At 38.1% G+C, this 12,449-nt stretch overlaps 1 protein-coding gene across 3 annotated transcripts in view; it reads right to left on the reverse strand.

The window, feature by feature from the left end:
- TBC1D5 (TBC1 domain family member 5) overlaps positions 1 to 12,449 on the reverse strand; it is a 196,894-nt gene that overhangs the window by 149,420 nt on the left and 35,025 nt on the right. For all 3 annotated transcript variants that reach the window (XM_075704984.1, XM_075704982.1, XM_075704985.1), the window contains 3 exons: positions 2,444 to 2,552; positions 582 to 671; positions 407 to 478 (listed from right to left, as the gene is read on the reverse strand). In XM_075704984.1, the coding sequence (XP_075561099.1) occupies positions 407 to 478; positions 582 to 671; positions 2,444 to 2,552 (271 nt within the window). The remainder of the gene's footprint in view (positions 1 to 406; positions 479 to 581; positions 672 to 2,443; positions 2,553 to 12,449) is intronic.

Below are 12,449 nucleotides of genomic sequence, written 5' to 3' on the forward strand. Positions count from 1 at the left end.
CTTCAGTATTCGCTGTTAACAGCATTCCCTTCATATCGACTGTTTAAAAACTCCTTCAATTAGAGCCATTTTGCGTATAAAATGAAAACACACAGCGATAAAAAAGTGTATCAGTCAAAGAAAGGATATGCTGTGAAGCTGACTCATAGTCCAGCACTGATTTTTTGTTCATTGCAGTCTTCCCTATGATAAGCCCTGAAAAATCAGAATATGAACCTGGAAACGAGCATTTCTGTTGTTCAGCAGAGTCTGTGAACCACTGTTAACACAAATCAGTTTGGAAATTTAGGACGGAGATTTTAGCACCTGCCATTTTTCCTTCTTCAGCAAGAACTCACTTGTGTCAGTATGATGATGATGAGAATTTTAGTAGCACATATGTTGATAGAACCAAGGGTCAACTTACCCCCTCGTCCTGAGAGAGTGGGTTGTTGATTATCAGATCTTGCTGTCCTGCTTTCCGAGGGTTTGTAATGTGCTGGGTAAAACCAGAAAAAAATCAAATCCTCTTCTGTTATATTGTAAGTATTGGTATCTCTGTCAATGCATGAGAGTAGAAAACCTATTTTGTACCAACTTACAATTTCTTTGATCTTATTGTAAGAAGTTCGTAAGTCTGAAGTGGTTTTAATCCATTGACTTCTGTCTTGGGGTAGAACCTCCAGAAATAACTATCAACAAAACAAAATAAATCCATTAAGTTTAATCAATTTAACATAGCTTTTCATATAAATCCTACTGGACAGCATAAACCGTCTCAGAAAGGAGGAGCAAGTACTCTGCACATAAGGAGAAGAGAGCACAGACCTATAAAATATTCCTAGCTTTAGTACCTTCCAGTCAATAAATAAGGAGCTAGAAACAATAACAGTTCTATAGGTAGCAAATAAAGCATCAAAAAACCCTGAAGCCACAAACTCAAGCTTTGTAAACTGTCACAACTTCAGTAAAGTTGACTGAGACTTCCAAGGCAGAAACAAAATGCAAAAAAGAGATGGAAATAAGTACACAAAACTTGACACTGTTTACATAACCCTGATGAGCTAATGCAACATGCTTAAAACCAAACATGAATGTAGAGCAGAAAGTAAGCACTCAGAGATACACCCTACCTAAGGAATGTGGAAAGGGAAAATCTTAGTCTATAGAAAAGTAACATGTTCTAGAATTCTGCAAGACAGTTAAAAGTCCTTGAGAATGCCTACATCTCAGTTCTTTCACATTTCTGTTTAAAAAGGGTTAGAAAGAAACCTCTATTGGAAAATACTATTTCATTGCATACAAAACTGAAACAGTAAATACTGACAAACAAAAAACATTCCCAAATTATTAAAAATACTTAAATATTTCAGAACTTAACAAAAAATTGATAATATTTTTAAAACAGGCAGTCTAAAACAGAGCCCTAAGCCATATCAGGACATGCAAATAAAACCAGCCTTATTTCTAAAATAAAACCACTCCTTGATTTAATTAGTGGACAGTGAGGGACATGATGGTTTTGTTCAGGGTTTTGAGTTATGGCCTTATAATTTAGAAGCAGCAGCAGACTGGCAAAACAATGCTTGTAGCATATATGCATCTGGCCTCCTGAAGAAAGTATTTTCATTAACTTTAAATTTGTTCAATGCTACATATGTTTCAAATTTCAAACTTCAATTTTCAAATTTCTTTCATTCATATACAAAGAGTATTTTCATTTTCTTTCTATACGCCTTTGCGCCAAAGTGAAGCTTGGGAAATTCCAAGTGAGGTAATTTAAATTATCAGTGTTAACATACAGCATCTCTACTAGGGAAAATGTTCTCTACTATCAAAGTTAGTGCAGAACAGAAGACCTGATGCCAGTGCAACAAAATTCTTTTGGACTTCATATAGCATCTCAGTATGACTTTGCTTTCTTTCTTTCCTCTTTCCTCTGCAACTTTTAAAAAATACAGTAAGAGACCTGTGAAGACCTGTTCTATTTTAAGATTGGAAGAACTGGCTTCCCTCTCTATCCAGTCATTACAAGACGGATTGGTCCTCATTTTCTCAACTCGCTGGGAAAAACTGCTAGCAGAAGCATTGGACTGATTTTAAAGGAGTCCCAAGTTCTGCAAAACATAAACTGTGAGACAAACTTCCTTTCTATTTCCAGTGCACAACTTCACTGCACAGAGACTGAGAAAAGAGATGGCTGTGTGGTACTCAAGTCTAAACACACCACCCAGCACAAAGAGATTCCTTCCTAGGAATCTTTTGCTATCATTCGCAATTCAGCTTTAAGGCAACTCAACATGATTAGCAAATGTCCTATGAATTATAAAAATGAGTAGGAAAACATTGGGATGAAGTCTCTTGGAAAATTCATGATTCTTTGCATCAATAATCTTCCAGCGCATCAGGTAATGTGTTGATATATTGCAACCACAAACTGTAAATAAATATTTTCTCTTCTTACCTTCCAGCAAACACTACGGAACCTGCTGCTTCTCAGCTGCCCATTAATCCCCTTCAGCCGTATAGTTGCCAAGTAATTGTTGTTTACAAATAGTTCTTCCCATTCTTTACTGCATGCAAAAGCAAAAGGAATGAACATTTAAACAAAAAAAAAAAGTCTTAGCTGATTTAAGGACTATATGACACTACACAATTTTGGATAAGCAGAGGAAAGGAACTTTTTAAAATGTATATATTTAGTTGTGTACCATTTCTAAACGCATGGCTGTCTTTTTGGACACATTTCTTCTTTGGATTTAATGAATATGTAGATCGCTATAATTATGCCAGCTACTGAAATTCATAATGTCTATGGAGGCTATTCCATTTCCTCTAAAATGTTGGTACTGCAGTTCAGTGAATAAACAAGAAAAATGAATATTAATATAAGCACATTCACGTTTCAGCTGTAGACAAAGAAGTACCTATTCCAAAAATATGCAACAGAAAAGTATACTGTTGACTGTATTAGCTCCTCACATGACATATTTGCTTAAATGAACCTTCTTTTCTTCTTAATGCCAAGCTGGGCAGTTAAGCATAATAGAAGATGACTTTCTTTAACATTTAGTGCTATTTACTATTGAAATCACTCCTACTTCTTTCTACATGATCAGTTTTAAAATTTTAACAGGTGCTAGCAAATTTAAAAAAACATCAAAAAATTAAAAAGCCTCACTGTATAAACTGTTAAAGGCAAGCTTGAGTACCTTGCAGTACCTATGGCTGACTAGATAAACAACCTAAATATGCCTCCCAGGCATGCAGGCACCAGGGGCCTAACACCTGTGCCTCATTAATATACAAGTAAATCTGCTCTACTGGGAAACAATTGGAAATTAATTGTCCCAAACCATCTACTGAGTTTGAATAAAAGAATTAAATCTATATTTCCTGCACCTTCTACTGAAACGAATCTGAAGAGCAGGATAAGCCATTTGATGGTCTTAGTAGCCCAAGACTTGCTCACAGACTTTCTGCAACCACTCTAAAATCCAAAGGGTAATTTCAATGTATAAGAGCTGGGTTATGTGCAAGGAAATGTGTTTCGGATTTATTTTCAGCACATGTCCTTAAGGTGAACATCTCCCTCTCCCACTGTCACATGGGAGACTATTACTTCTCCCTGGGAGACCAAATGAAACCAGAAAGAGGGAAACTACTATTGTGACTCCAGGGTAAGATCTCACCAGATTTCCTTCGCTAAGGAGGGTCATAGAGTGGGTTATACTAAATACCAACAAACTCTGTTTTTGCAAACTGCCCTAAATATATGCAAGCTAGAGTTAGATAGTTTTCAGTCTTTTCAGCTGAGTTGTGAGGGTGACTTTTTTTTTAAACTTTGTTTTAGATAAAACTTGTTCAGTTTCAGAACAGAATTGTATGATACAGTGGCTGGGAATAGTTGGCAAGCCAGGAAATTAGGGTCCTGTTTCTCAGAGACAGAAGTGAACTTACAATCCACGCTGAGACCAGAAGCCTTGTGTTTGTCAATGCACCACCTTTCAGCCAGGATCGTTTTCTAAAAAAAATGGTGTTTAGTACTGGGCCTTGACTATTAACTGCTTTGAAAAGCGAAGGTACTCCAGATAAGGACAAAGATGACTAAAGTAGTGTTAACTTGCAGGGGTTAGGGCTGCTTTCAGCTTCTGCCAACTGCCAATACTCCCAAGTAACCAAATTAGCAGCAAGTGACTCCAGTGGTGTGGGGCGGCTTCCTTCCTTCCTGCCACATTCCCCATTCTCCAAGTCAGAAAGTCAGAAAGACTATCTGGTCACTTCACTGGCTCCCTATCTCCCATACATTCTCACCTTCTGCAGTGAGCTGCCTACGATTGTTTACCACGATTCTGTCTCCTTTAAATACAACGTATGGTATATAGCAGCCACAGCTTGAGAAAAATCTGGTCCTTTCTTTCACAGTCATTTATACTTCAGTAACTGCAGTATATTATGCCTATCTAAATAACCCTCCTGTTCCTATCATGTATAATATTCTTCGTTTGCCATTGTAAATTTTGTAGCATCATTGGCCATTATAACTACTGCCAAGCTGCCTCCCTAAGGTAGCAAAGCTTCAAGAGTGACACATTCCCCTGCGCACACAACAGGTCAGACTCTGAAGCTATTCACATTGTTCTGCAAGTGGATGACATTCCCACGTCTTTGAAAATGCCAGTATGTCAGCTGACTTAGCAAAAGGTTTCAACCAGTGTAACTGTGAACAGAAAGAACAGAGAGGAAAGAAACTCTTCAGGTTATTTTTTTCACCAAATGCTGGGAGTGATTGTTACACAGTAAGAAAGTAATTTCAACACTTCTTAAATTGTATTAGTGCAGATACTATGCTTTGTCTTTTTTTTTTTTTTTTTCAAATTTGTAATGCAATTCCAAACACGTTTTGAACAAAATTACATTTAAAACAGCCAAAAGAAATTTGGCAAGATCATATCTCCTCCGCATCCCCCCTTGGCTGCTGGGATCACTAAAAAGAAAAGTTATGAGCAACTGAAAAAAAAGACTTGGAAGCTGGAATCTGCTTCAGTTTTAGTAGAGCTGAATGATACCTAAAATCCTTTCTGAACAGCATTCACTAATTCATTTCTCAAATATTTTGAATGAAGGCTAATAAATTAAGCCTTACAATTCTAGAGACTGTTTCAATAATGGTAACACTGTGTAATATCAACAAGCTATCAATTCTAAAAGGGTAATTTTTAAAATGATACAGCCCTACTCTTTAAACTAATATCTATGAGCCTTGTTAACCCAGGCTTGCAGAAAATTCATCGGTCAAAGCGAAATGAGCAATGAAGATTGGAACTCAAGTCTACCACATCCCATTTGCTTCACAGAAGTGAAAGACTTCAAGAGCCAATTGGAACCACTTAAACTATGAATAAGCACATGCAATTGTTTTTAATCAAACTAGAAAATTAAATGCATAATCATGTGTTAATACCACCTTTAGGTTGTACAATTAAAATAAAGGCAAATGCCAATGTTACTGTTTTTGAGTTATTTTGTACATATTTTTCATTTCATATTCTTATTTAAATACCCTGTCTAATACACTAACATACATATTGTAAAGTTTTAATAATATAAGGCCTGCACAAGGAAAACTAATTGGATTAATGTTTCTTTAAGAAACTTAATTTCACATGCTGTATCTATGCAGTAACCATCCAACGTAAAATATTTATTACCATGAGTTAGGGACAGTTGCATTACTTAGAAGTGGGAAAAGAGCTCAATATATACAAATGAAAAAGCAAGCAAATCAATGGAAGGGATGAAGGCTGCAGATTCGTTCTGCAAGGTTTGTTCTTAGTTCTCATCTGCTTCTTTCCATCTTTTGAAACATGCATTTATGTCATAACTACAAGAGTTTGAATCTGTCTGCAAAAGAATTTTATACTGGGGCCTGCTCTAATACACACACTTTCTTGCTTATAAGGAATGAGGTTGATCTCCTAGCAAACCATATATAAGCATATTCATTCTCCTCTTTCCTTCCAACAGGACGTGTTTTGTGGATCCAATGCTTGTTAAAACAATTATGAACATTAGATTTTCAGAGATAAAAGTCCAAAGACTTGGAAGAGAAATGTCTCTCTCTGATGACACACTGTAAGAAAGGGAGCACAGTGAACAGGACTTTACATCAGAAAGTCTAAGTAAAATTTTACATGCACGTAAATATCATTTTTGAAAAGGAATTTAACTCCCTGAGGTCTAGCATCTTAGTAAAAGACACTGGAATGCCACTGTGGCACAGCTATAGACGAACAAGCAGTTATAAACTCTTTAAGAATAAGTGACACCAATAATGTAACAATACACCTGGAAAATAATTCTGGAATTCAAATAGTAGTTCCCAGAGTTTTACTGAGGCACCACTGAGCTACCACATAGCACTGGGGAGAGGTACCAAAGACTTTCTTTGACCGATAGCCAGTAGTGGAACATCAGCCTCTGGCTCTGTTGCTAAATTTCCATTTGCAGCATAATGGCAAAATCCATGCATCGAGCATAGATATGCAGAAGAATGTAACTGTAGCCCACCTAAGGCATCACAAATACTCTCTTCAGAAGAGTTAGAAATACTGTTGAGGAAGAGTGGTGCAACACAGACTGTAATCACCGCTCGTTAACTTCTGCATTTACCTATTTACAGGATAAAGCTGCTGATGTATACAAATGCAGATCCTTCCCAAGTTTAAAGCTAGTGTAAGAAGCATTTTTGTACTACAGTGTTCGGACAACATCAAACTCTGTGGAACACATTAAAACCCACAGAAATGTAAAAATATGAATAGCCACATCAAACTACAATCTCTGTCACTGAAAAAGGGCAAAGCTTCACTTCTGGAACTACAGGGGCTCAAACTTACCAAGTAAATATTACTGTCCATAATTATTTCACTTTCAGTTGAAACTGCAGGTAACAAAGAAACCAGTATCTATAAGGTCCTCAGACAGCGGGTATAGTTATTTTATCTCATGCATTTTTAAAATATCTTATGCCAAGTTTTGAAAGGCCTTTTTTTGTGTCCATGATGAAACAAGACCAATTCAATATTTACAACAACATTTAAATAACAAGGAATATTTCTCAGTTCATAAAAGAATACTGCAATACTATTGAAAGGTGTGAACATTTGCATACATATGTGAGATTTCAATCTAAATCTTGAGCTTATTCTACCCTCTAGACCAATATTGAAGGATAAAATGGATAGTCTCATAGAGATCCAAAGAAAACTCTTGAGCAGTGCTGCTAGTATTGACAAAATCATCTAAAACAAAATGGTGTGCATACTCCCAGAAAAGCCAATTTTGCTTTTTCATACTGTTTTTTGTTAATCTTCAGTATTAATTAATCTTCAGTATGCTGAGACCCAAAATCAGCTCCCTGGAGGCACCCAATGAAGCAACAGGCTACTGAACAGGCCATCAGAAAGAGAACAAATTCTCAAATTATTGTGTCACATGTTTTGCAATATGAGGTCTTTATTGATAGTAACATCAATAAGTGAATGTAGTATCTGTATTTAAATAGAGGAAACAGTTCTTTCAAACATACTGCATAAATCCAAGAAACATGCATAGTTTGTATTATTTATTATGCCATAAAATGAACATTTGAGGAAAAAGTGAGACAACAGCCAGGAATGTAATGAAAACAGAGTTAATTCTATAAAAACAAGGGGAAAAAACAATTGAAAGGTAGTATCAAGTAATAAGCAGTTAAGTTTCTAAAACAAAACCATTTCTGAAACACATGGATTTTTATTTGCTACCCTGAAAATCCACTTGACAGCCTTAATGTGAAGGCTTATCAATCTGCTTGGAAAATATATGTACTTTCCTCTGTTCCTCAAACTCCTGCCTCAGGATATGAGGCAGAGTTAACAGCCATGTAAGTGTGAATATGCATGGCTGCGCTGCTGGGAGGCTCAACATTCAAAGTCCAGAATTTTCTAAACAGTTCAGGTTTCATCGACTTTTGGCTGACATACAGTTAAAAAGGTTTGCGTGAAGAAAGGTGAAAATCACTTTCTTAATGTAAACTTTCCAGCAAAAACTTCAGGTTATTAGCTAGCTATGCTCTTTAAGCTACTGTCGTGTGTGTAGTACAGTCCAGGGAACTGAAATAAGGCTGCACTGGCAGTGGGATGCTTTGCCGGCACCTCTCGTAACAGCACTGGATCTGAGGCAGAACCCCGAGATACCTTTCACCATACTTCAAATTGTCCACTTCGCCTTGGTGGTTCTCAGCCAAAGAGCCAGGTTTGGCCATGGGACCGCATCTAACTTCCAACCCTGTAATTGTTTAGCTTTTGTAGAAGAATTCTTGTTACTGTCATTTCAAAGTCTAAATTTCATCAGCTTGTTCTCCTCTACTCATTACTTTATGCACACATTTACAGAATGGCGAAACAAAATTTAGGTATTATGTTCAACTATTTTTATTTTTGTATTGTAACTGACTTGCCAGTTGCAGAGTCAAGGCTTTCTAGTTTGAGTCCCCTCAACACCTTTGAAATCCTTTGCACGTACAGGCAGAACATTTACTTTCTCGTTGTCCTGTCTAGAGTTCCCTGGGGCAGGCAGGCTGCCTCGTCCCACCGAGAGCCTGTCATCTAAATGCTGGGCACCTAATTTAAGCAAGGTCGCTAATCTTCCTCTATAGCGAAGTGAGAGAGAAAAGCACACAGTGAGGGAGAGTCACTTTTAAAAATTTAATGTTAGCTCCCTCCACCTTTTTACTATATCTGCTGCTTCCTTCTAACTGGTATTTCCACCATCAGATTTGCTATTTTTCCCTTCTACTAATTCATACCCACAGCTAACTGGAGCTCTGTGAATTTTGTGCGTTCACATTCATGCAGCCTTGTTATATGAACAGACACGCGTTCTTTAAGAAAGAAAAAAGTTAGAGCTTCCTGTAGTACATAACAGCAGTTAAAAGCTACAGCTCTACAAATCATGAGACTAAAAAATGGATGTAACAGGGAGACTGGATATATGTTTTACAGGAATATGCCCCCAAATGTTTCTGTACTCACACCTGACTAGCTGGAGCAGGTCTAGAACTGGCGTAGTTATGACAATATGTAAAAATATGCACCTGATTTCAAAACTTGGATGATTTTATGATGTGCAGGGTGACAAATGCAAAATTCTAGTTAATGTTGTTAATTCCATCTTAACTTTGTACGTTTTGCATGCAATGACATAAGCAAATGAGTAAGTAATATAACTTTAATCTCTTGAACTGACTAGGTTTTATTACCATCATTAAAAACCATGTAGTTATTACTAAAAACATGTCTTTGCTCTTTACATTTATTTCAATTGTACATTATTTTGAGACAGCTTTTGTCTTCAAGCTTCTTTGCATTAAAAACTGTAATTCCTCAAACCTGCCGTCTTGCATTCAAGTTTTACATACAGTTCTAGGTCATGGTGGTTTGTTTTTTTTTAAAAAAAAACCCAAATGAAATCATTCACCAGATATATTTTAACCAGAGTGTAGGAAAATCAAGATATTTGGTTTAACCTTCAGTAGTTCTGTTACAAAGGTGTACTACACAACTCTTCCACTTAAAATCCCACTGACAGCACTGAGCTAGTACTGAGCAAAGAACTGACCCTCTCCAGGTTCTCTTGCTGCTAAACTCAGCCAACTCACTCCCAGTTCTGTGGCGGATATCCTTGCTTTTTTGTCACTGTGCATCTCATGGACTAGAAGCTAATGCCAGTATGTTTAAGATCTTAAAAGGTGTACTTTAGCACTAAAAAAAATACGGTGCCATTCACCTGTCAGTGTTAGTTACGTTCCTGCAAAGGGGATATGAGTTCTGAGTTTTAAATGAATGACAATGATGAAGTTCATTGCATTACTTCGACCAGCTGACCTTCAGAACTTTTAATAAATATTTCAACTTCATTATTGTCAGATGTGGCATTAGAAGGAAGAATCATGAAAGGTTTGGGCGCCAAAATGAAAATCCCAAGAGCAATTCCTTTGGGTTCCTTTCTTTTTTGTCAAGATTACTAGAGGACTAATGGTGCTTACAAAAAAGGAAAATATTCATTTAAAAAAAAAGAAGGAAGAACAAAATACTTCTGAAATTTTTCTAACCTGATGTTCCTGACCTCAGATGCTATGCTGCTCATCCTGTTCAGCCTAGCACTGAATCTTTCCTTAGAAAATCATGTTTTTCATTCATACAGGCCTTCTTTCTTCTTCTCTTACCACAGCTGTTTCCTCCTTCTGATTTAGAACAAACTAATTCAATTTTTAGGATTTTGAATAGGGTTGACAGACTCACTGAATGGTTGAGGTTGGATGGGGTCTCTGCAGGTCATCTGGTCCAACCCCATGCTCAAGCAGGGCTACCTACAGCTAGTTGTCCAGATGGCTTTTGAATACCTCCAAGGAGAGTGATGTCAAAACCTCTCTGAGCAACCTGTGCCAGTGCTCAGTCACCCTTACAGTAAAAAAGTGTTTCCTGATGTTCAGACGGAGCCTCCTGTCTTTCAGCTTGTGCTTCTGGTCTTGTCATTGGGCACCACTGAAAAAAGCCTGGCTCTCCTTTATAACCCTCGTTCAGATACTTACAGACTTTGATAGGATCCACCCTGAGCCTTCTCTTCTACAGGCTGAACAGTCCCAACGCTCAGCCTTTCCTCACAGGAGAGATGCTCCAGTCCCTTCAGCATCTTTGTGGCCCTTCCCTGGAGTCCCTCCAGTAGCTCCATCTCTCCCTTGTACAGGGAAGCCTGGAACTGGACACAGCACTCCAGGTGTGGAGCAGAGGGGAAGAATCACCTACCCTGACCTGCTGGCAACACTCCTCCTAATACACCCTAGAATACTATTAGCCTTCTTTGCTACCAGGCTGCACTGCTGGCTCATGTTCAACTTGATGTCCACCAGGACCCCCAGGTCCTTTTCTGTCAAGCTGCTTTCCAGCCCCCAGCATATATTGGTGCCTGGGGTTCTTCCTCCCCAGGTGCAGGACTTTGCAGTTCTCCTCACTGAACTCCATGAGGTTCCTGTCAGCCCATTTCTCCAGCCTGTCAAGGTCTCTCTGGATGGCAGCACAACCATCTAGTGTATCAGCCACCTCTCAGTTTTGTGTTACCTGCAAACTTGCTGAGGGTACACTCTGCCCCATCACCAAAATCATTAATGAAGATGCTAAACACAACTGGACCAAGTATTGACACCTGGGGTACACCACTAGTTACCAGCTGTCTAGACTTCGTGCCACTGATCACAACCCTCTGAGCCATTTTTCAACCCACCTCACTGTATGCAGACCATACATCACAGCTTGTTATGAAGATCTTATGGCAGACAGTGTCAGAGGCCTTTCTGAAGTCCAGGTTGACAACATCCACTGCTCTCCCCTCACCTACCAGGCCAGTCCTTTAATTGTAGAAGGTTATCAAGTTGGTCAAGCGTGATTCCCCCTTGGTGAAGCCATGCTGACTACTCCTGATGAACCTTCTCGTCCTTCACGTGCCTGGAAACAGTTCCCAGGATTAGCTGCTTTATAACCTTCCCAGGGATCAAAGTGAGGCTGATTGGCCTGTAGCTCCCCGGGTCCTCCTTCTTAACGTTCTTGACAATAGGAGTGACTTTTGCTTCCCTCCAGTCCTCAGTCACCTCTCCCAACTGCCGTGATTGTTCAAAGATTATTGACAGTGGAAAAATAAAGGAAATCCATAACGAAAAACACTTAAAACATTAGTAATGGAAAATATGACATCAGCTGAATATGGTGTCAGTGGTATACATGCTAATTTTCACTTACAACAGAATAAATCAAGAGTAACCCAAAATGTTCACTTTCTAAACTACCATTCTCCCTTCCGCAGCCTCTCTTTATGTACTAACTCTTTCCCTTTTGCTACCAATCCGTCAAGAAGCGTTCTGCCAATAAAAGATGCTAGTACTCAATTCTTCCTTTCTGCTTCTCTGTTCAGAGCATCTCAGGCTTTAAGTGAATTTGTTAAATTTGCTTTCCCCTATTTTCTAAGGGATCACACCACATACAAACAGAAAGCAAGCCTATATTACTGTTTCTACTTCTTTAGAAAGTAACATAATTTTCACAGGAAAAGTAAAAAAAAAAAAAATCCATGATTTGTATCTGTTGAAATGTTTAGATCTTAGAACAAGCATACTGCATAAAGGGTTTCAGTTCCTCAAACACAACTTATTCTTCCTTGTCTTATGACATCATTTACAAATTCCTTAGGACACCGCAGTGGATCAGCTGTGGAATGAAGAAGTCAGTAAAAGAAGTATGACAAGATGGAGATGGAAATTATATAGGGGTCCTTAAACAGGAAAAGGAAGGAAAGTAATTTTGAAAGAATTCAGAGAAAATCAGAAATCTTCTAAGGTCTTGGTAGGTGTGACAGTGATCTTGGATTTGGAGAAA

The sequence above is a fragment of the Pelecanus crispus genome, chromosome 2 (assembly GCF_030463565.1).
Source record: "Pelecanus crispus isolate bPelCri1 chromosome 2, bPelCri1.pri, whole genome shotgun sequence".
NCBI classification, from domain to species: Eukaryota; Metazoa; Chordata; class Aves; order Pelecaniformes; family Pelecanidae; genus Pelecanus; species Pelecanus crispus.